We start from the raw sequence: 24,696 nt of genomic DNA, 5'->3' as shown, positions 1-24,696 counted from the left end.
TGTGTTCCTATGCTTTATGACATTGTCTCAGAGGTCTCTGAGCCCGATTCTTTTTCCCTTTGCCGTCCTCATACCTCAACTGACTGATGCTCAGAGTCACTGATTCTTTTACCAAAAAATAATCTGCTGTTCTACCCTTGTAGTAAATTTTCATTTTAGTCCATCTTTAACTGCAAAATTTGGCGTGTTTTGTCATGTATCTATTTGTGCTGCTATTTTGCTATTTTCTGTTTAGCAGGGCATTATTTTCCCATACTTCCTCCAATACTGAGACATTATTTTAGTTCTTTGTTCCTTAAGGCCACAGCTGTACTAGGCGAAAGAGGATGGCACTAGAACAAGTTAAAATCACAAAGGATGCATGTTGAAGACATTGTCATTGTTGTCGTTATTGCTGTTATTTATTTCTAAAAACTGTTCCTTCTTTAAGTCTGATAAAGAGTTAGTGCAGGTTGAATATCTTTATCTGAAACATTTGGTACCAAAACTACTTCAGATTTTGTATTGTAGATTAGAGAACACTTGCTTAGTCTTTATCACTTGATCATTCAGCATTCGAGGTTTGAGCATCACTGTTTGAACAGAAAACATTTCAGTTTTTATATTTTCTAACTAGGGATGCTCATTATATCATATTATACAAGAGGAAATACCATTTTACTTTCTCAAAAAAGCAGAAAACCTGAATTAAACCTGGAGGTACAGGGTTTAGTTTTTTTGTTTTTGTTTTTTGTTTGTTTGTTTTTGTTTTTTGTTTTTGTCTTTTTCAAGACAGGGTTTCTCTGTTTTGCTTTGGAGCCTGTCCTGGAACTAGCTCAGTAGACCAGGCTGGCCTGGAACTCACAGAGATCCACCTGCCTTTGCCTCCCGAGTGCTGGGATTAAGGTGTGCACCACCAACACCTGGCTCTAGTTTTGGTTTTTAATTTTAGCATTTGTTAGGGGTTTGTCAAAGAAACTCTGAAAGCCATTTTCATCTTTTCTAAAACATTTCTTTGTGCACCATCTGGGCATCTGTGCTGGGCTAATGGCTTTTAATGTACATTGCAGCATTTACATGAACTTGCAAGGATGACTTGTAATCATAACTATTCACGTAAACATGTCCTTGTCTCTTCCTTCCAGGTATGTAAAAGAAGGAGATACTGTGTCTCAGTTTGACAGCATCTGTGAAGTTCAAAGTGACAAGGCCTCTGTCACCATCACCAGCCGCTATGATGGTGTCATTAAGAGACTCTATTACAATCTGGACGATATTGCGTATGTGGGGAAGCCACTGATAGACATTGAAACAGAAGCTTTAAAGGGTACATGTGTTTTGCTGCATTTTTCACTTCTGTCCTGTTGTTGTGGTGGTTAGTCCTTTCTGGGTGTGGTGATCCCAGAGCTTGTGTGGTGGAAGCAGGAGGATTGCAAATTTGAAGCCAGTTCATTCAAGCTACTTACCCTGGGCTACAGAGAAACTCTGTTTCAAAGATAGGATAATTCTAACTCACAGAACCTGGGCTGGGGATGTAGAACAGCAGAAAGGTAGGAAAATTGTGAAGATTTTCTGTGATATCTGATTATCTTTAGATCCGACACCACAGCCCAAAAAAAAAAAAAAACCCTGTACAGTAAGACCATCCGTCTGAATGTCTGACTTCTGGAAACTTCATGTTCAAGGAAGCAAGAAGCTCTGTTAGGGACTAAAGATTGAAGTCCACAACATCGGTCAGTAAGAACACAAACCAGAGTCTAGAAAAGTTGAACCTAACATAGTAGGTTCAGTTTCTCAGATCCGGAATCCTCACTGGCTTGGCCTCTGGCTGGCTGGCCAATGGTAACAGACACATCATGGCAGGATTTTGTGTAGGGGCAAGAGTCACCTCTGTGAACCAAGAGGAGAGGGAGGGCTTCAGGGTTTCAGGAGAGAGAGAGCACACCTCTAGGTCCTAAGGACAACTCACTTGGCCCTGGTTCCTAAAAATTCCACAGCACTTCTCAGTACTCCCACCCCCAGGATAAAGTCTCTAGTCACAGGGCTGGAGGGGGTTTGGGGGGAGACACTCAAACCATAGCACACTGACACATATTTATATTTTATCTATAATACACCTGTGCATTTCTCACTGATGGTGGCCATGAAAGCCACGCTGCCTCAGAGAGAAGAGAAAGAAAATCAATGAAAACGAGTGATTGGTAGAATTAGGAGTCATGGTGCTTACAAGTAGATGTGACAAAGGGAATTTATTATGAGAACCAAACAGAGGGAAACAGAAACGTTAGGCAGTCCCTTCAGTGGAAGAGAGCTAACTTTCTGTCCCAGAAGCTGATCAAACTCATGGTCTTGAGAAATGGCTTCAGCATCAGGCTAGGAGAACAGAGGGTTCTGTGGTAGCGACTGTGGAGATGGCCAAGTGGGTCAAACGCTTCCATATAAGCCCAGGGACCTGAGTTTGGATCCCCAGCATCCGTGAAAAAGCTGGATATGGCAGAGTGTATCTGTGACCCTAGTGCAGGTGAGAACAGAGAGGCCAGGAGCCCACTGGCCAGCCTGTTCACCTGCAAAGGGGAAGCCCAGGTTCAGTGAGAGACCCTTTCTCAAAAACTAAGGTGGACAAATGATTGACAAAGACATCTGACATTGTCCCCCGGCCTTTGTATATGCATCCATGAGCAGGAGTCATGTATACACAGTAAAAACTAGGGCTGGTGTGGTGGTACACACCTTTATTCTTAGCACTCGGGAAATAAGAGAGATCTCTCTGAGTTCCAGGCCAGCCAAGGCTACTTGAGACCCTGTCTCAAAACAAACAACCCAGTAAGCATTAAAAACTATTTTAAAATACATCTATAATGGGATTCATAAGGCAGCATCTGTTATATGAGAAATATTGAATAAAGACATAAGTAGTCTACTTCAGAAGTCAGGAAGGAGTGTTTGAACAGTATTGTTTACATAATAATAATATCTAATATTGTAATCACTTTTTTCCCCAGAATCACATTTCTGGTAGTGTGAATTAGAATGTGCACTGTAGGCTCACATATTTGAATGCTTAGTCACCTGGGAGTGTAACTCTTTGATAGGATTAGGAACTATGGCTTTGTTGGAGGAAGTGTGTCACTGGGGGTGGGCTTTGAGGTTTTAAAAGCCTATGCCAGGCCCAGTCTCCCTATCTGCTTGCAGATCAGGATGTAGCTTTCAGCTACTGCTCTAGCTCTATGTGTGACTGTCATGATACTGTGAGTCAGCCCCAATTAAATACTTTCTATTATGAGACACCTTGGTCATGGTGTCTCTTCACAGCAATAGAACACCGACTAAGACGTTTTAGGTTGTTTATGTTTCTCTTCCAGGAATTCTAATTTTAAAAGAGAAACAAATTAAGAGAAGAGAATAGAAATAAAGAAACAGACCCAACAAATATATTTATTTAGGTATGTCATTGAATAGTAACAGAGATAAATTAGGAAACGTCTGATGATCAATAACAACCTGTAACTAATCAGTGGTTGCCTGTGGTGGGGTGAGGAGAAGTGAGAAGGGTTGGGAAATACTACCAAGAAGTTAAAGGGGGCACATACATATATACATACATACATACATACATACATACATACATACATACATATATTTAATTTATTGTATGTGTGTATATGCATGCCAGCATGCACATGCAGCAATCTGAGAAAAACTTTGGGGAGTTGGATTTCTCCTTCCATGATGTAGATTCTGGGGATAAATTCAGATTGTCAGGGTTATGAACAGGTACCTTGTTCTGATGAGCCATCTTGTTGGTCCCTGGACTTTTTTTTGTTTTTAAGATAGTCTCACTATGTGGCTTTGGCTGGTCTGGAACTCACACCGTAGACCAGGCTGGATGGCTGCTTCCTCCTGAGTGCTGGGATTGAAGTCATATGCCATCATGTCATGCTCTGGACACTTTTGAGGGTGAAAATGTGTCCAAAATCTTGATCATGGTAATGATTCATGGATATATACGTATTTAAATCTTACCAAATTCTCTATTTTATATATGCAGTGTAGTATCTCTATGTCACAGCAACAAAATATCTATTATATCACTATCAAAATTAATGAAATTGGATATCTATGCTAGTTAATTTAGGAACTGTTCCGGACAGCTCTGTTGTCTACTGATTTTATTTTGCATGCATGTGCATCTTTTGCTTTCATACTTTTCCTTTTTTTATAATTTTAATTTTCTTCATGGAACAAAGTCTTTTAAAAGTGTGAGTTACATTACTTACATTTTATATTGCTATATTACCTACACATGCACATTCAGCCACAGAGACCAGAGATATCAAACTCCCAGAAGTGGAGCCACCCAACATGAGTGCTAGGAACTGAAATGCAGTCCTCTACAAAGTAGTACAAGCTCTCAACTATGAGCCATCTCTCCAGCCTCTAATCTAACATTTGGGAAGTAGAAGCAGAAGGACCAGGAGTTCAAGGTCATTCTTAGCTACTTAGTGAATTCAAGACCAGCCTGGGCTTTATAAAACCCTGTCTCAAAAACAAAACACAGTACTGGGTGTTAATATTCTGTCTCTCCCAAACTTCACCTCCAGCACTGAGATTTTGAATGACCTTTGTAGTGCTGGGAATTGAACTCAGGTCTTGTGCATGCCAGGCAAATGTTCTACCACCAAACAAGACCCCCTAGCCCTGTTTTCCCATCTGCAGTAGTCCAGAGTTTTAATCACTAGTGTGTGTTTGTGTGTGTGTGTGTGTGTGTGTGTGTGTGGTATATACTTGCTCATGTATTATTTAGTGTTCATGTGGAGGCCAAAGATTGACAGCAGATATCTTCTTCCATCACTTTCCACCTTAATTTGAGAGAACGTGTCTCTCGCTGAGCCTGGAGCTCATCAGTTCAGTCCTGCTTACTGGGCAATGAGCTCCAGGGATGTTTGCTTCACAGCACTGGGGTTACAGACACACAAGGATCCAAATTTGGGCCTCATGCACAACAAACACCTTACTGACTGGGCCATCTGTCCAGCCCACAGCTAAGCTCTTTGAAGAGATGGCTTTGGACTGAAGTTGTCTAATCTTTTTTCAGATTCAGAAGAAGATGTTGTTGAAACTCCAGCTGTGTCTCATGAAGAACACACTCACCAAGAGATAAAAGGCCAGAAAACACTAGCGACACCTGCCGTTCGTCGTCTGGCGATGGAAAACAACGTAAGTCTTAAAACTGAATTTTGAGATTACATAAAAAGTGTACATTTGTATCTCTGGGTTGAGATGGAGGAGCCAGGTCTTTGAAATGGTTCAAGCTGAAATTAATGAATATGGTTTAATGAATGTGGTTACTATAGTAAAGTGGTCATAGCACAAAAGCCCGTGGGAGGGGGCAGGAGAGATAGCTCTGCTGTTGAGAGCATTTGCTGCTCTTCCAGAGGAGAAGGTTCTGTTCCCAGCATTCTCGGGCTGGGGGTGGAGGGGGACTCACAGTCACCATGTGGGACTCCTGCTTTAGAGCATCTGATACCTCTTCTGGCACCTAGTAACACTTCCAATACATGTGACGTAAATTCACACAAACACACACGCCAATAAAAATAAATCTTAAAAAATAAAAAAAGCACTGGGAAGAAAAGGCATGAACTCAGTGCTTAATGTAAATTGAATAACATGGTGGTGTTTTTATTCTTTCTCAGAGCCCGTAGCAGTAACAGCTACCATTTCTTGAATCTTGTGTCTTGGGGCTGGGAAGATAAGGTGATTTGGGCAGTGAAGTGCTCAGTGCACACATGACTATGATACCCCACTCCCACATAAGAAGCCTAGTGTGGTGGTGCACACATGTAATCTCAGCATTCAGGATGGAGAGGTAGAGGATCTCTGGGACTCACTGGCTTCCAGTCTGCTCTAAATTGGCAAGCTTCAGGTTTAGTAAGACCCTGTCTCAAAAAATGAAGAGGACTGCTCTTGAGAAGTGACACCAGAAGTTGACCTCTGACCTTCACATGCATAGGTGTGTGTGTGTGTGTGTGTGTGTGTGTGTGTGTGTACCCATACTCACATGAACACACTCAAGAGCACATCAAACAGGCAAACACATACATACTGGTATTTTAGTTCAGGTGAACTACAAGCACATTTTAAGAATCCGGGTGCCCGTGACTGAATTCTTAAAGAACCAAGGATCTGTAAAGGGAATGAAAGGCTGGCAAAGGGAAGGGACTAAAAATGGAACAGTCGTGGATGTGGTAACAAAAAGCCTGCCAAACTACACTGTGCTGAGACAAGACTTGTATTGTCTTAGTCCATCTATGTATTAGTCAACTTGCCATAGCTGCAACAAAATACTTGAAACAAACCATCTCATAATAAAAAAGATGTTTAATTTGGCTCTAGTTTCATAGTTTTCAGTTCATGACCACTTGGCCCCTGTGTTTTAGATGTGTGGTAGTGCAGTACATCATGGTAGGAGTACCCAGCAGAGGAAGTTTATTCTCCTCAGAGCTGGGAATTGAAAAGGTCATGCCAAAATCCCCTCTGATGACACACCAGTAGTAACTGGGAAATCTCCCAGTAAACCCCAAGACAAAGTTTCTACCACATCCCAGCACCATCAAATTAGAACCACCTTTTATTTTATTTAGGTTTTGTTTTTATGTATGTTTGCATATTCTTTTTTAAAGATAGGATCTCATTACGTGGTCCGGGTTGGCCTCAAAAATCACTGGCCTAGGCTATCCACATAATCTCTATTCTTCTACCTCAGTATTCAGAGTGCTAGAATTACAGGCATTCATCACCATATCCTGCTGGGCACAAGCCTAGAACACAGACCTTGGGGATACTCCGGATCAAATCATAGCCTACTTTGTGACTATGTGGCGGGTAAAATGCTAGGCAGCATGGCCCTTGACGCTAATACGTACTTCCAGTCTCAGTTAATCTTTCAGATAAGGAACTACTGCTGGGAAAGCAGCCAGGGCGGTTACACAGCTGACAGTGTTCTGGAGCCATAGTTTAATAGAGAGACTGTCGTCTCATCTGTCACTCATTTGTTGCCTCAACAGTCATCACATTTATCATTTTAAACACATGTATGCCAGACACTGTATGCATTATCCATGACTCCTACAATAGCCCTTCAGGTGGTTGGATATAGAAAGGACAGAGAGGTGTGTTGATGTGTCTAAACCCCAAGTAAATAACAGAACTGGATGTTTTAGGAGAGTTCTGCTTACACAGCCTGAGTTATTCCCAACCTAGGCAGCAATGCATAGAATTTCTGAGAAAAGTAGTTATTGCATGGGGAAAAAACAGAAGTTTCTATCATGCACGTATGCAATTGACTCATAAAAATGTTACTATAGTTCCTCCTGCCTGTGAGGACTTATTCAAGGACATACTCTATGATGTGTTCTGCCTTGTGTGCTCATGGACAAACACCAACTGATCTACACTGCTACCCCTTTTTTTTGGGAGGGGGTTTAAGTAGATGCTACATATTCCAGGCTCATCTGGAACTTGCTATTGTAGCCCAGCATGGCTTTAAATTCACAATCCTCCTGCCTCTGCTCCTAAATATTAAGATTATATGCCTGTGTTTCCATGTCTTTGTATCTTTTCTTTTGGATTCATATTTTCATTGTTATTTTATAGTTTTTAAATTTATTCTCTCATATACTGCATCCCAACCGCAGTTTCCCCTCCCTCCACTCCACCTGCATCCACTTCTCTTCCGTTTCCCTTCAGAAAAGAGCAGGTATCATAACAAGGTACAATAAGACCTGAGGCACAAACCCTCTTATCAAGGTTGGGTGAGGCAACCCAGAAGGAGGAAAAGGGTCCCAAGAATAGGTAAAGGAGTCAGAGACGCCCCACTCACTCTGTTAGGGGCCCCACAAATACACCAGCCTACACAACCATAACATGTATGCAGAGGACTTTGCACAGACCAGTGCAGGCTCCGCGTTTGCTGCTTCAGTCTCTGTGAGCTCCTACAAGGCCTGCTCAGTTGGTTCTGTGGGCTGTGTCCTACTGTCCTCAACCCCTCAGGATCTTACAGATCTTCCTCCCCCTCTTCCTCAGGGTCCCCTGAGCTCCAAGGGGAGGGACCCAATGGAGAGCTCCAGTTACGAGCTCTCTCCCCATCTAATGTTTGGCTGCAGGTCTCTACATCTGCTCCCATCAGCTGCCTGACGAGGCCTCTCTGATGACAAATTGGCTGGGCACCCATCTATCACATCCATAATTTTTTTTAAAAAAAAATCAATATATGTTAATTATGCAAAATAGTGGGTTTAGTTTATAAGCAATAAGAATTATGGGAGAAGGTCTGGTGAGATGGCTTAGTAGTTAAGATCCCCAGCTGCTCTTCTAGAGGACCCAGATTTGATCTACAAAATCTGCATGTTAGCTAACAACTCCAGGTCCTAGGGAATCTGAAGTTCTCTTCTGATCTCCTTGGGCAACAGGCACACAAGTGATGTACAGATATATATGTGCAGGCAAGACACACAACAAATAAAGAAATATAAAAGAATTATGATTGAGCAGAGCATGGTGGCACACACCCTTGATCCCATTGCTCAGCAAACAGAGGCATAGTTCCAGACCAGCCAGAACTATACAGTGAGACCCTATCTTAAGAGGGTCGGGGCAAGAAGCAAGGAAGGGTGGATAGATGGATTATGGGAGAGACTTAGAGATTTAAATGGGCAAATGAACAACAGTGTACATAAAAGTGACAACCATTTGCACAGAGATCCTGACGCTTATTTCTCAAAATGATGAAAATGTTGCTTCCTCAGACTAAGTTCTTGGACAAAAGTTTTTAACCTTTAATGGATTACACTCGATTTTTAAATTCTGATGATAGATTTATTTTTTAGCACTAAAATGTGTTATATTTTAGATTAAGCTGAGTGAAGTTGTTGGCTCCGGAAAAGATGGCAGAATACTTAAAGAAGATATTCTCAACTTTTTGGAAAAGCAAACAGGAGCAATATTGCCTCCCTCACCAAAAGCTGAAATAACACCACCTCCACCACAAGCCAAAGATAGGACCTTTCCCACGCCAATATCAAAGCCTCCAGTATTCACAGGCAAAGACAGAACAGAGCCCATAACAGGTATGGTAACAGCAGTAACCTAAAGTGATGCTGATTTGTTTCAGGGAAACCACCTCAGGGGATGTGTGTTCATCGTATCAGATGTTTGTGATTAATTTTTGAGCCAGGGTCTCACCTGGAACTTAATAGGTAGACCAGGCTGGCTTTAGACTCACAGAGATCAGCCTGCCTCTGCTGAAGGAGGCTCCTGCACAGCAGGGGTTCCCTCCCAGACGTGGATCAGGCACAAATCACACCCAAACACCTGTTTTCACAAAGAGATCCTTTATTAAGCAGGGAAGAAAAGTTAAAGCGGCTGCTTTCTGATGCAGGCAGAAAGCAGCAGCAAATGCCCATACAGGTGTCATTTTTAAGAGGAAAGAGGTGGGGGGATGTCTGTTAGAATGTTCTAGGATTTGGTAGTATATCTTGATTAGACATGTTAATTAGGTAAGCCAAAGGGGGCTTTTGATTGCTGGACTTCAATACTTTGATAGCTGGATCTGGGTAGTCAGCCTCAGGAGGAGGAAGTGGACAAATAAGGAAATAGACTTTGGTGGCTAGTTTTAGGAAAGTAACCTAACAGTATTTAGCAAGGCAGAGGGCATTTGGGAGAAGGGCAAGGCCTGTCAGAGCCATATTCTAGTGGGCCAGTGTCCCTTCATCTGCCTCCCAAGTGCAGGAATTAAAGGCGGGCACCACCACTGCCCAGCTTTCAATCCTTACTCACAGAAAAGTTCAAATTCATCATGAAATTATGATGCAGTCCACAGTTTTTTTAAAAAAATTTTTATTGAAAAATAACTTGTTATTGGATTCATATAAAAGGACTGAGTTTCTTCTAGGTTTCCAAAAAGCAATGGTCAAGACCATGTCTGCAGCCTTGAAGATTCCGCACTTCGGCTACTGTGACGAGGTGGACCTTACTGAACTGGTTAAGCTTCGGGAAGAATTGAAGCCTGTTGCTTTGGCTCGTGGAATCAAACTCTCCTTCATGCCCTTCTTCTTAAAGGTGAGTTTGACTCATTCCAAGCGAGGCCTCAGAGGACATGGGCACTTGTTTTGTAAGATGTAGTAGGTTAACAGGTTTATATTAAAATACTACTTCATGGGCTGGAGAGATGGCTCAGAGGTTAAGGGCACTGCCTGCTCTTCCAGAGGTCCTGAGTTCAATTCCCAGCAACTATGAGGTGGCCTTACAACCATCTTCAATGAGATCTGGTATCCTCTTCTGGCCTGAAGGGATGCATGCAGAACCCTGTGTACATAATAAATAAATCTTAAAAAAATACTACTTTAAGTACCATGTTACCAGAATTAGGAAAAAAAAATAGTTCAAACCCACCATCTCTTTGTTTTGTAAGAATTTATTCAATTGAAATCTGTGCTGTGTTTTTATCTTCTTATCTCCTTTTTTTTTTTTTTTTTTTTTTTTTTTGAGAAGGTTTCTCGTGTGGCTTTGGAGCCTATCCTGACACTCTGTAGATCAGGCTGGCCTAGAACTCGGAGAGATTTGCCTGCCTCTGCCTCCCAAGTACTGGGATTAAGGCATGCACCACAATATGTGGATATTTATTTTTTTAAGTGTGTGTGGGTTCATGCAAGTGCCCACAGAAGACAAAGAAGGGTGTCAGTCAGATCCCCTGGAATGAGAGTTACCAGGCAGTTGTGAGTCATCAGGTTGGGTCCTAGGAGCCTCCAAGAGTAGCACACGCTCTTGACCACTGAGCTGTCTCCCCGATTTAAACTAGGAAAAGAATTGTGCCGACAGTAAAGGAAAGCCTTTCATTCTGAAAGGGTCATTGGAAAGTTCGCAGTGGGCATTTATTTCCATGTATTCAGCACATTCTCATAGGGGCCTCTGAGAACCATTTCCAGTGCTGGCTGGGCCTTGGGACCATTAGCTGAGCCTAAGCTACTGGCAGGGTGATTCTCATCAGTGACGCTGCAAAGCATCCACTGTGTCAGGCTTGGGAAAGCAAGCTATAGCTACTCCTTAATTCTCAGAGTATCCCAGACATGCAGATACTACTATCCCACTTTACTCTGAAGAGGCTTCAGAAAGGTTGAGAATCTTGTCACGGACATTAACAAATGGAAAAGCCACATGTCTGGTCTGATCTGGCTTCTCACTCAGCATGGCTCCTCCTGGCCTTTCTTCATTGTCTACCAAGACTAATCACCCATCAATCAAATTGTATCATTTCTGGATTATTTTCAATAGTTTCTACTCAGTGCCTTTAGGATAGTTTCCCAAGTCCTTAGTGTGACGTACAAGTTTCTGCTAACCACCCTCCAGTTTCCTCAAAGCCACCACTCCCTGTTTTAATCACATTGAGCTGTACACATAGTTGCTGTATTACACAATTTCATCTGAAATACCTACCAGGTATCTCTCCCCCCACACTCCTCCCACACCCCCCCCCATTCCCTTTACAAACCCCCTCCCTGCCATTTTGTTTTGTTTGTTGTTTTTGAAACAGAGTTTCACTAGCTAGCCCAGGCTGGCCTGGAACTCAGGCCTACCCCAGCCTTCCAGGTGCTGGGATTTCAGGCATGAGCCATCTCTCCTGACCTCCTTTTTCAAAGATACGTGCATCTTAAATATCAAATCAGTTCAGATAAAGACTACAGAAAGCTCTGTGGCTCTCCAGCGTTAAATATAAAGAAAAGCAGAAGGAAGATTGAAGGGGATAAACAAGGATTTGCACCAGCAGGGTGGGCTCCAGCCCTGCCCTTGACTAGGCCAAGGACACCCGTGGCGCACTGGCCTCTAATGGTCACTTTGAAATCATTATTGTGTATTCTTCCTACACGGAGAAATGGGCTAGCTGCCTTTTTTTGTTGGAATTCCTAGACTATTTTTAACTATTGGCTTGCTTCTCATAAACACGTAAATCTACGTGTTAGTGAGGAAATCACTTGGAATGGAGACATTTTCTTTGGTACTTTGGCAGCCTGTGTGGTTGTTTTCATAAATCCCTTCATGTTTGCAAAAGGCCTGACCACTTTATCGTTTGTTTTTAAACGATTAGGACAACCTAGTTTCACCTTCTTTGGAGATAAGAATGGAAGTGATTAACCCAGCTGTGTGTGGCCTTGAAGTTACTCTGCTTAGATTAAGGGTTCTCTTCCCCTTTCGTTTTCCTGCTCCTTTTGCTTCCAGTCCTGTGGCTGTGTGGGGCAAGGTGCTCATGCTCCGTTATCTTTCTCTTCAACAGGCTGCTTCTTTGGGATTGCTCCAGTTTCCAATCCTCAATGCCTCTGTGGATGAAAACTGCCAGAATATCACCTACAAGGTTGGCCATGCATTGTGAAAACCCTCATTATAATAGAAGATGGTGTACAGTGCTTGTAGGTTAGAAGCCTCTAGAATACTCAAACAATGACCCCTTTTCAGGTGGGAATGAAAGGTATAGCATAAGCCATTAAACTTAAGTGCAATCTGTTAGCTTTGTTATCGCTGTTTAATAATGATTTTGTTCTGGTGTGCAGCCTGCCCTTTTAATGCCCTGTTGATTTTCCATTTAAAATAGTGGAACTATACAAATATGAGTGCTACTCACTCTATTTAGCATCCATCTCAAAAGAATCACCTCTCTCAAGATTAAATTTCTGGAATTTTAAGGATGCTCTCTTAGTTAGGGTTTCCATTGCTGTGAAAGACACCATGACTACGGTAACTCTTATCAAGGAAAACATTCAATTGAGGTGGCAGCTTACAGTTCAGAGGTTTAGTCCATTATCATCATGGCAGGGAGCGTGGTGGCTGGGAGTATGGTGTTGTATAGGTAGTCATGGTAACAGAGATTTCTACATCTTGACTCACAAGCAACAGGAAGTGGTCTGTGACACTGGGCGGTATCTTGAGCATATGAGACCTCAAAGCCAGCCTCCAGAGTGACACACTTCCTCCTCCAACAAGAGCATACCACATTTAACAAGGCCACACCTCTTATTAGTATCACTCCTTTTGGGAGCAATTTTTTTTAAAGTATGTATAGGTAGGAGAATATTCTGCATGTGTGTATATGCCCATAAACGCAGGTGCCTACAGAAGCCAGAGGCATTGGATCACTTGGATCTGGAGTTACAGACTGTCGTGAGCCTCCTGATATGGGTACTAGGAAGTTAATTTGGATCCTCTGGAAGAGTAGCAAGTGCTCTTAACCACTAAGCCATCTCTCTAGCCCCAAAGAGATTAAGTAATAATAATTTTTCAAGTAATACATTTGAATCCAGTTTGAGTGGAGTTCTGTTTGGAGTGCAAGTTTTTTAAGACAGAAGTCTTGCAATGTTGATTCCTAGATTCCTTCCTCATTAGCAAATACTTAGCTAGCAATAAGCTTAAGGGCTGCAGGGAAGAGGCTCTGTGGCAGAGTGCTTACCCAACATCACCAAAACACAAAAACCAAAGGTACGCTTAGGTAATGCAGGCAGTCTCATCAAAGCTATTGTGTTGTGCCTAATATGGTGAATTGTTTTTATCTCAATCTTTCCTAATATAGCTTTTTTTGTTTTATTTGGGTTTTTTTTTTTTTTGAGACAGAGTTTCTCTGTGTAGCCTTGGAGGCTGTCCTGGAACTTGCTCTGTAGACCAGGCTGGCCTCGAACTCACAGAGATCCGCCTGCCTCTGCCCCCTGAGTGCTGGGATTAAAGGCATGCTCCACTTACACCTAGCTCCTAATATAGCTTATTTTAAAAACTTAGAGGAAATAATGGCCCTCAATCCTATGGCCTCAGATACCCCCTGTTCACACTATATTCTTCCATGAAATTCACTTAAGTGACACAAATTTTCCTTTAATTTGCTATTCTCATTTTCATTTAATATATTGTGGATATCATCACATGTCAATAGATGTGATATTGTTATTTATTCAACCAGTGACCTACTGGCAAATATTTTAATTGTTATAAAACTATCTAATGCTGCCCCCTGGTGAGTTCCTTCATTCTTTTGAATTTATTTCCTTAGCATGTTTTTTTTTTTTGTTTGTTTGTTTTTGTTTTTGTTTTTGTAACTATTATACATAACTAGCTTCATGATGGGAGGAGAGAAAGTTCACCTCTGCTTTCACCATGTGGGTTCAGGAGTTTGAACTCAGGTTGGCCGCACATCCGTGCCCTTACCCATAATGGTGTTTCTTCCAAATGATTTCTACTGTGCTCAGTATGGTGCCGGTTTTGTCTTTTGGCTTTTTGAGATATGGTCTTGCCTTGTGGAAGAAGCTAGCTTCAAGTCATCTGTCCTCCTCAGCCTCCTGAATATTGGGATTACAGTGTACCATATGCCTGCCTAGTTTGGTGAAATAGTTTAGTATCTTTGTTCTAGAAGAGAATGGAGTTTATCTTTTCTTTGTCATAAATTTATGTGTTAAAAATTCTACTGGGTAATTTTTATTTCTTAGGCTTCTCACAACATTGGGATAGCAATGGATACTGAGCTGGGGTTAATTGTCCCCAATGTGAAGAATGTTCAGGTCCGCTCTGTGTTTGAGATCGCCATGGAACTGAACCGACTCCAGAAACTGGGTTCTTCCGGTCAGCTCAGTACCACCGATCTTACTGGAGGGACATTTACTCTTTCCAACATTGGAACAGTAAGTCACAGTGTTCAAATTCACGTGTAACCTGCATCTCTGATCATATGCTCAAATAAAATACAACCTATCATCTATTAGGAGTTCCCTGAAAGCTAAATTTTCCCATTCTTCTCAGATTGGTGGAACCTATGCCAAGCCAGTGATATTGCCACCCGAAGTAGCCATCGGGGCCCTGGGAGCAATAACGGTATGTATAGCGAGTAACTGCAAGATGCTTCAGCAAGTTGGAAAGCTGAACGTGAAGAAGGCTCAGCACTGAAGGTTTCCCTCCACTTTCTAGTTTGAGTTTGTGAAGCTTGGCTCGGTATGCCTATTTCCTTCCTTCCTTTCCTTTTTTAATGTGCATTGATGTTTTTGCCATGGGTGCCAGGTCCCCTAGAACTGGAGTTACAGACAGTTGTGAGCTGCCATATGGGTGCTGGAAACTGAACTCAGGACCTCTGGAAGAGCAGCCAGTGCTCTCAACCACGGAGCCATCGCTCCAGCCCCGGTACACCTATGTCTTCCCCTTTTGAATTAGATCAGTGGTCACTTGTACAGTCCCAGCTGGCTGAAATTCTAGATCCTCTTGCCTAGAATTCACCTAATGGGATTACAGGTGTGTGCCACCACACCTGACAAAATGCTGATTTCTTGAAGGAAACTGTATTTTGAACAAGAATCTAGGTGACTCCATAAAAGGATCTGTGGCCATGTTTTAGAACTTTTAGAATAGGATTATTGGGTTTTCTCTCTCTCTCTTTCTCTCTCTCTCCCTCTCTTCCTCTCTCCCTTCTCCCTCTCTCTCTGTATGTGTGCATACATGCACGAGTGTTTCATACGTACACAAGGGATACACACACCATAGCACTTGTGTACAGATCAGAGGACAGCTTCAGAAAACAGTTCTCTCCTACTATATGGGTTCTCAGGTTCAAATTCAGGTGGCGGGGCTTGATGGCAAGCACCTTCATTTGTTGAGCCATCTTGCCAGGTCTTGAAGAAGTGAAAGCTTCAGACATGATCTCCCAAAGGTGGGGGAAATAGGAGGCCGCCTTTTCAGAAGTCCTGGTGGATGCCCACTCGCGGGCAGGGAGGAGGAGTTTCTGGACCTTATACCCCTGTTGCTAGATCTTCATTGCACTCTGAGTGAGGGCAAATTTACCCTTGTTTATTTTTTTTGTATTTTCCATTGCTTCTAGGCCCTTCCCCGATTTGACAAGAAAGGAGAAGTTTATAAAGCACAGATAATGAATGTGAGCTGGTCAGCTGATCACAGGGTCATTGACGGAGCCACGATGTCACGCTTCTCTAACCTGTGGAAATCCTACCTTGAAAACCCAGCATTTATGCTGCTCGATCTGAAATAATGTGAAGTAAGACATCCTTGAATCTTTTGCATTTCCAAAGAGTGCGTGAGGCCGGGCTGTGCCGCCACGTATTCCTGTTACACTTGCGTTAGAAATGATCTGCGTTCCCCGCTTAAGTCTCTAAAGCACAGTATTTACCACTGGCATGGTAGGCTCTTGGCTGAAAATAAACGATGGTGAGATGATTGCCCTGGGGTATCACACTGTGTAGGTGACAGGGTGACTTCTCAATATGGTGCTGAGATCTTTGTGTCAATCAGTTGAAACAGGCAACAAAACAAAATTAATGTTACTAAAAGGCAAGTAGCAATATACACATGGTATTTGCCATGTTTCTTTCTGTTTTTAATTTTTTAACTGACTTTTTTAAGTGAAACTTTTAAATTCTGTTTCATTGGGGAAAGGAATTTATATACCAGTGTTTTCCATTTCCCTACAATCGTGGTAACGGTTCCACAAAATAAGTGCAATTCTGATTATCTTTGTAGATTATCTTTGTACTTTTGCCTTATGTGTTAAGTATTGTCTATAAATGTCTTAACGCTGAAATTAGCACTATTTAAAGGGGGAATTATAATCTGGTCTTAACTATAGTTTCATAACCAGTAAAGCTGTTACAGGTAAATGTTTTAAATGGATAGACTTCTGGAGCTGTGGTAATATTTTATCATTTTGCTGGGAAATACTTGACTTTTCAAACTCACTTGTGACATGAAATACCATAGATACAGTAGCCATTGGCTTTTTTTTTTTTTTTAATGCTTAGAGATTTGTTGCCTTTTAATTTTATTGATCTTCAACTAAACATAAGAAAGGGACTTGGAATCTGTTCTCCTGGCCCTCAGTAGGATCAAGAATATGAAAGGGTCAAATGGTAAAGTGTGGACATAAAATTAGCTTATACAGAAATGCTGCTAATGATCATCTTGATAAAAGTCCACTTTAATCAGCACCAGGATTAATCTAATTCAAGGATGGGCATGCCTTAATTCCCAGCACTTGATAAGTAGAGATAAATGGATCTCTGTGAGTTTGAGATCTGCCTGGTCCACATAGTGAATTTCTGAACAGCCAGATACATAAAGAGACCCTGTTTAAAAAAGAAAGGAAGAAAGGAAGAAACAAACAAAGAAAGAAAGAAACAAAGAAGAGAATCAAATTCAACATTTTGAAGTCTAGTTTTTTTGTTTAGTTTTTCTAACATTATCTAATTGGATGTGTCAGGACAAAATTACTTGTTTAATTGAAGATTTGTGACAGGAGAGGGGAAAAAAAGTCATTTTAATGCCCCCTTGATTTTTATTTTCCCAAAATTGAAATACTTGATATATCAAGTAAATGCTGTTTATTTGTAAAGTCATATCATGAATCCATTATTTTTACATAATGAAAATTAACAGAGGGAAACCAATGCAAACCTAGGCTTTGTGTCATAGGCCTGTAATCCGCACAGTTGGGAGGCTAAGACAGGAGGATCCTGAGCTCAAGGCCATGCTAGACTACATAGTCAGACTCCACTGAAGAAAAGGAAACACTACAGTTAAAACGGAGAGTAACAAACTGTTATCTATAATCTTAGCACCATTGACCTTTTAATGTATGCCTCTGTACACATAGCTATTCTTTTATAAAAATGAAATCATAATGTACCTACTATTTTATAATTTGATTTCTAAAACTTTATCATCATATTATAGACACCTTTATATGTCAATAAACAGTTCTACATTATCATACGTTGTATAACTTCACAGTGCTTCATTGTATATATTACTCCTTGCTACTTATTTACTTAATGTGTGTGTGTGGGGGGGGGGGTGTGCATGTACCATAGCTCATGTGTGGAGATCAGAGAACAGGTTGTAGGAGTCAGTTTGCTCCTACTGCAAGCTTGTTGTTCGGGTGGCTGTTTTTCCTTTTATTTATTTTTTTATGTTGTGTGTATATCATTGCATATATTTATTATACATTCATATATTTACCATTGAGCTAAGCTTGGGGACAACTGTGACCAGGCATTTGGTGGGCCGAGGCAGGAGGATTGTGTGTTCCAGGTCAACTGGACTACATAGTGAGACCCAGCCCCACTACCCCTAATTAAATGATTGCTGTAGTTTCAGTATGGAGTTAAGTATTGGCCACATAATTCATGCCACCTTGCCCTCAGCCATGATTACACGTGAAGGTGGCAGATATTAAATAGCTAGAAAAAAATGTGTACAATTGCACCACCATGATGGAAAAACAACCAACAAATAGGGTGCTGTGAGCTTTGTAAAAAAAAAGTTGCCCGTGTGGGTAGGGTTGGAAGATGGACAATCCATCATTAAATTCACTCCCCGACCAGGCAGTTGCAGAATTTAGAGTGAAGGATAACATGATCAGTAAAAATGTACTCCTTGTTTGAAGAGGGAAAAACCCAGGAGACAGGCATGCTGCAGGGAAAGCACTATGCAGGCAGCATACTCACCTAAAGACCCAATATGACTGGCTCAAGTTGTTTCCTATGTTACCAGAATAAACTTAGGGCAGTCCCATCCCAATTCCCCACTGTTACTATAGTTTCTTAATGATCATCCATTGAGAACAGTGAAACTTCATTTCCTTTTATGGCCAGGGCCATGGGGAGAGCACATAGTCTAAGAGGAAATCAGGTAGCCCAGAGCATGGCTCCAGCAGCATGGTTGAGCCGTAGCAGCAGGCTAGGCTTGAGATGGACACCCTGAGGCTGGGTCTGGGTGAACAGAATTAAAGTGTGGAAGCCAGAAAGTTCAGGCTCTTCAAAAGCATGGAAGTAATAGGAGTCACGTGGTACATATACATTTGATGAGAGGGGAAACCAGTCCCTGCTGGGAGAAGCCAGTGAGAAAGAAAAGGCTCTATTCACTGGACAGAGAGGTCATTATGCAGAGCATTCCTCTGACATTTGCTGAAGAACAATGTTTGAAAGACTCAAACTAGATTAGGTGTGAATGTCCATCATAGAGACCCCAAAGCAACTTACACTGAAACCTGTGTAAGCTGTGGTTGTGTCGAAAAGGCAAGGGGACATTGTCTGGGAAACCCACTGGCTGTTTTGGAATGTTGCAGTGTACATTTCAAGGTCCTGTGACCTTGTGAGCTTTCTTGTTGCCTTCTAAGTGATCTCTGTCAGAAGGAGACGGTGTTCAGCACAGCCCCTACACTGCCAGGAACACAGACCTTTCCTCGATGTCTTCTAAGTCTTGCTAGCATTCTCCCATTCTTAGTTCATTCTATGCACGTGTACTGTCTGGGCTCTTTACAGTGGGACCTGGACCAGCACTTGCAGTTGAGGTACTTAGGTCTCCTCAGTATGTGTTGTCTCCCTTGGCCAAAGCTACACTGAGCTATCTCCAAACTCTCCAGCATTCAGTGAAGAAATGTCTGGCAAAGGCCTGGAAATGCTCAGCTGATTTCCATGGCAAATACGGCTGTGCCACATCAGCTAGTAGGGGCACTTTCTGTGTTATCCCATGGACAAGCATAGAAGCACAAATTGGAGGAAACCAGAGCCTGTTCCATAGAGTGAACTCTGAGTGTAGGCAGAACAGATCCCCAGTTATCAGAGATTGATTTCAACCAACTCACAACTGATGCCTTGTGAAAGTACTATGTACCCATTCACATATGTATATATTGAACATAAAGTACTTCCAAATAAAATATGGAAAAAATGGACTATTGTGAGATGCTAAAGATGCATCATTGTGATTGGTTTAATAAAGAGCTGAATGGACAATAGCTAGGCAGGAAAAAGTAGGCAGGATTTCTGGGGAAAGATAGAACTCTGAGAAGAAGAGAGGTGGGAAGACACCAGTGAGATGGGAAGAGAGCCAGATGTACAGAATGAAAGCGGTAAAAAGCCATGTGGTAGAAAGAAGATTAATAGAAACAGGTTAATTAGGTTAAGAGCTAGTTGGAATAAAGTCCAAGCTTTCATAATTAATAACAAGCAAGTCTCAGTGTCATTATTTGGGGGCTGGTAGTCCAAGAAAGTCTGATGAAAAAGCTTACTACAATGAACCTGGCAGATGAAAGGTCTACGCTGATAATGAACTTCCTACCTAGTGGGTGACAATACTGTTAGATGATGCTCCATGGACAGGTCTGGTGGCACACCCTTTGATCCAGGTACTTGGGAGGAAGACACAGGAGAATCTCTGTGAATTTGAAGCCAGCCTGGTCTACATAGCATATTTCAGGAGAGCCAGGGCCCTGTAAAGAGATCCTGTCTCAAAAAAAAAAAAAAAAAAAAAAAAAAAAAGTTAACATTTTCATGAACATGACTTAGAAGAGCTGTATTTTTGTTTGTTTTTTTAATTGTTCTTTTAGAATGAGTACCTTTTGTCTGTTTGTTTTTCAAAACAGGTTTTTTTTTTTTTTTTTTTTTTTTTTCTGTGTAGCCCTGGCCGTCCTGGAACTGGCTTTGTAGACCTGGCTGGTCTTAAACTTGGAGATCCACCTGCCTCCACCTCCCAAATACTGGGATTGAGGGTTTGCACCACCACTGTCCAGCAAAAGCTGTATTTCTAGTCAGTTCTTTTTCTATTAAAAAAAAAAAAAAGTTTTATTGAGCTGCAGACTGTATCCACCTTCCTGTGTTATTCTTCACCTTCTGCCACCTCTACCAAAGCCATGTCACCTGCTCTTCCCCCTCCCCACCCCCCCACCCTGGTCACTGGGCTGAGTGCAATGCAATGGAGGTGAGGCACTGCATGGACCTGACCCCTAGCGCTGCTTGGGTGTGCGCCTTCCTGCAGCCGCGGCCATACCGACACAGACATACAGACAAAGGCTTCCTGTATGCTGAAAGGCCTGTTGGAGACTATCCTGGGCTGCCTGGGGCTCGGGCTGGGCAGCAGTAGCTGCAAAGTGAAAATTACCACCAAGGCTTATCCACTGTTTGGAAAGACATTGAAGCCTGATGGTGTGCGGTTCCAGCTTCAGAGGTTGTTGAAGAGCTGCCGTGTCCCTGGGTGGACCTCTTCTTTTTTCCACGTGACAGACCACAACACCCCTATCCAGACGATGCTGCAGACCTGCCACCAGGTGCATCAGGAGGGCAAGTTTGTGGAACTTGGCCTGTCCAACTATTCCTCTTGGGATGTGGCTGAGATCTGTACCCTCTGTAAGAAAAATGACTGCATCATGCCAACTGTGTACCAGGGAATGTACAACGCCACCACCAGGCAGGTGGAGAAGGAGCTTTTCCTGTGCCTCAGACATTTTGGATTGAGATTCTATGCATTCAACCATTTAGCTGGGGGCCTGCTGGCTGGCAGATAGAAGTTCTAGGACAAGGGCAGAAAGCAGCCTGAAAGCCATTTCTTTGGGAATCAGTTTTCTCAGATGTCCATGAACTGGCGCTGAAGGCCACTTATGGCAGCAACACTCCTGCTATGGATATAGATAGCATCACTCACAGCTCAAGGGCGACCATGGTGATGTAGTCATCCTGGGCATGTCCAGTCTGGAGCAGCTGGAGCTAAACTTGGCCTTGGTTGAGGAAGGGTCCCTCGTGCTGGCTGTCGTGAAGGCCTTTGACCAAGCCTGGAACCTGGTTGCCCATTATTGTCCCAACTACTTCTGCTAAGCTGGATCTGACTTGGGGAGGTGTAGAGGTCATTGCCTGCCACTCTGTGCTCTACCCTGGCCAGTCTGGGCCTTGAGCTGATTCAGCTGGTCCCTTCCCTTCTCATCAATATCCCCGATGGTGTGTGTGTGTGTGTGTGTGTGTGTGTGTGTGTGTGTGTGTGTGTATTGGTTAGTCTCCTTCTGTTGCCTTGTTCTACACCCAGGTGCCTTCAGTGTGAGAGCTGGCTGAGCTCTGTCCCAGTACCTCCTGTTGAATGATATTGTTGCCTGTCATGGCCTTATTGTCTTGAAAAATAAATAAATGAAATGTTTTATTTGTGTGTGGGGGGGGCATATATGCCACAGTGAGTGTGTGGAGCACAAAGGACAACCCAAGCAAGTTTCTCTCCTTCCACAAGCCTTTACCTGCTGAGACATCTCACCTGCACATCTAGTCAGTTCTTGCTGTGGTCATGTTCCAGTGTGTCTCCCCCAAAACATGTGTTGCTGCTGACTTTTGGCAATCTATGCAGATCTGTGTCTGCCAGACCCGGGATTTGAGGACCTTAAAGGATGGTGTGGACTACAGTCTACTGCTACAGACAGCTTTATTTTAGTTTTACTGTACTTGTACATATGAATATAACAAAGAAAATAATGATCCCAGGAAGGTTGTTTGAGTTGACCAGAAAACACGTAAATAAACACCAATAAGGGCTTACTAAATATGTCCCAGAACTTCCTCCTGATACATCAATTTAACCACAATTGCCTGTGGAAAAAGACAAAAGCAAGGCAGAGGCCATATCCAGATTCAGGGTACACTGACCAGATTGGGCTCTATAGCTGTGATCTGACATCCAACAGGAATAAGCATGTCTTATAAATTAATGTGATGTGAATGTTTGTTGCAGGGGGCATGAAATGTCATCTAAGAACAATCTAGGGGACAAAATGAACTTGAGGTAAAAGGCCCTCTGCCTCTTTTTTTTTTTTTTTTAACCTGAAACCTCTCTCATGTTCACTATGTGTTATTCTGTTGATCATGTTCTGACATGTTGGTAACTTAATCCCCGCATGTAAAGTGTTGTGAGGGAGGCCCTGGTAGGGGAGATGCTTAGGTCATGAGGATGCCACCCTTGTGAACAGATTGACACAGATGGTAGAAGGACTTGAGGCTGCCAGGTGTCTCTCGCTCCCACTCATTTATGATGCCTTCCACCATGCTTCGATGCAGAAAAAGGGCCGCACCAGATAAGGCCCCGATTTCCTGAACTGGAGAATAAATCTTTGTTCTTTAAAAGTTACTCAGTCTCACTGAGAGTAACAATGAACAAATGGGACCTCCTAAATCTGAGAAAGTTCTGTAAAGCATGATGGACAAGACAAAATGGCAGCCCACAGAATGGGAGGAAATATTTATGAACCCCACATGTGACAGAGGGCAGATCTCCAAAACATACAAAGAACTCAAAAAACTAGATATCAAAAGATCAAATAATCCAGTAAATAAATAAATAAATAAATAAATGGGATACAGAGCTAAACTGAGAATTCTCAACAGAGGAATCTCAAATGGCACTTAAGGAATTGCTCAACATCCTTAGACATCAAAGAAATGCAAATCAAAACAACTCTGAGATACCATCTTACACCTGTCAGAATGGCCAAGGTCAAAAACACTGACAGCTTTTAAGCTGAAGAGGATGTGGAGTAAAAGGGGAACACTCCTCCATTGCTGATGGGAGTGCAAACATGTACAGACTCTTTGGAAATTAGTGTAGCTATTGCTCAGAAAATTGGAAATCAGTCTACCTCAATATCCAGCAATACCACTTTTGGGCATATATCCAAAGGATGCACATTCATACCACAAGGACATTTGCTTAACTATGTTTATAGCAATATTATTTGTAATAACCAGAACCTGGAAACAACCTAGATGCCACCTCAACAGAAGAATGGATACGGAAAATGTGGTACATTTACACAATGGATATTACACAGTGATTTTTTTAAAAATGACATCTTAAAATTTGCAGGCAATTGGAGAGAACTAGAAAAGGCCATCCTGAATGAGGTAACGCAGACCCAGAAAGACAAATATAATATGAACTCACTCATAAATGGATATTAGACATAAAACAAAGGACAACCAGCCTACAGGCCACAACCCCAGAGAAACTAGGTAACAAAGCAGTCCCTAAGAGAGACATACGTGGGTCTGCTTAAGACAGGGAAAAAGACAAGATCTCCTGAGTAAATTGGGACCATGGGGGCCAGGGGAGAGGATGGAAGGAGAGAGGGGAGGAGAGAAAGGGAGTGGGAAAAAAAATGTATAGCTCAATTTAAAAAAAAAAAAAAATGTTACCTAGTCTTAGGCTGGAGAAATGTCTCAGAGGTTAAGAGTACTGACTGCTCTTCCAGAGATCATGAGTTCAATTCCCAGTCCTCTTGTAGTGTGCAGGCATACATGCAGATATACATTTAAAAAGAAAAAGTTACCCAGTCTCAAGTATTCTGTTATAGCAAACCAAAACAAAAAGCAATGGTTTTGTTCCTTTCCTACACATTTTTTTAAATTAATATTACATCTCTCATTAACTCTAGTCTGTCTCATAAACCCTACCTTACAAACCATCTGACCTACTGTGTCCTAAGGCCTCAGAAATCCTCCATCAAGATCTTTCCACCTTTATTCTTTTTCCCTAAATCCTACAGAAAAAAAGTGGAGACAGTCCAAAGGAAAACCATAAAAGCTGGAGGGGGAGCTGGAGAGATGGCTCAGCGATTAAACACACTGACTGCTCTTCCAGAGGACCCAGGTTCAAATCCCAGCACCTACATGGAAGCTCACAACTGTATATAACTCCAAAATCTGACACCCCACACAGACAAACATGCAGGCAAAACACCAATGCACATAAAATTAAATATATATGTGTATATAATTATATAAATTTTAAAAATTAGTTAAAAACTAAAACAGGAAACCAACTAAAGCATGATATGAAAACACATGGTTCTGTTAGGAAGAGGCTATCTATATCAGGCTTTTA

The 24,696-nt window shown here is 42.1% G+C and overlaps 1 protein-coding gene and 1 pseudogene across 2 annotated transcripts in view; both read left to right on the top strand.

Moving 5' to 3' along the window:
- Dbt (dihydrolipoamide branched chain transacylase E2) overlaps positions 1-16,391 on the top strand; it is a 31,714-nt gene extending 15,323 nt beyond the window's left edge. For both annotated transcript variants that reach the window (XM_051185618.1, XM_051185617.1), the window contains 8 exons: positions 1,125-1,306; positions 5,075-5,196; positions 8,891-9,107; positions 9,932-10,098; positions 12,308-12,385; positions 14,499-14,690; positions 14,809-14,880; positions 15,875-16,391. In XM_051185618.1, coding sequence (XP_051041575.1) covers positions 1,125-1,306; positions 5,075-5,196; positions 8,891-9,107; positions 9,932-10,098; positions 12,308-12,385; positions 14,499-14,690; positions 14,809-14,880; positions 15,875-16,042 — 1,198 coding nt within the window. In that variant the 3' untranslated portion in view covers positions 16,043-16,391. The remainder of the gene's footprint in view (positions 1-1,124; positions 1,307-5,074; positions 5,197-8,890; positions 9,108-9,931; positions 10,099-12,307; positions 12,386-14,498; positions 14,691-14,808; positions 14,881-15,874) is intronic.
- Positions 16,392-20,760: 4,369 nt separating this feature from the next.
- Positions 20,761-21,656, top strand: LOC127223003 (aflatoxin B1 aldehyde reductase member 3-like; annotated as a pseudogene).
- Positions 21,657-24,696: the final 3,040 nt, after the last annotated feature.

Source organism: Phodopus roborovskii, unplaced genomic scaffold (genome assembly GCF_943737965.1).
Source record: "Phodopus roborovskii unplaced genomic scaffold, PHOROB, whole genome shotgun sequence".
NCBI classification, from domain to species: Eukaryota; Metazoa; Chordata; class Mammalia; order Rodentia; family Cricetidae; genus Phodopus; species Phodopus roborovskii.
This window is presented reverse-complemented; position numbering and strand designations above follow the sequence as displayed.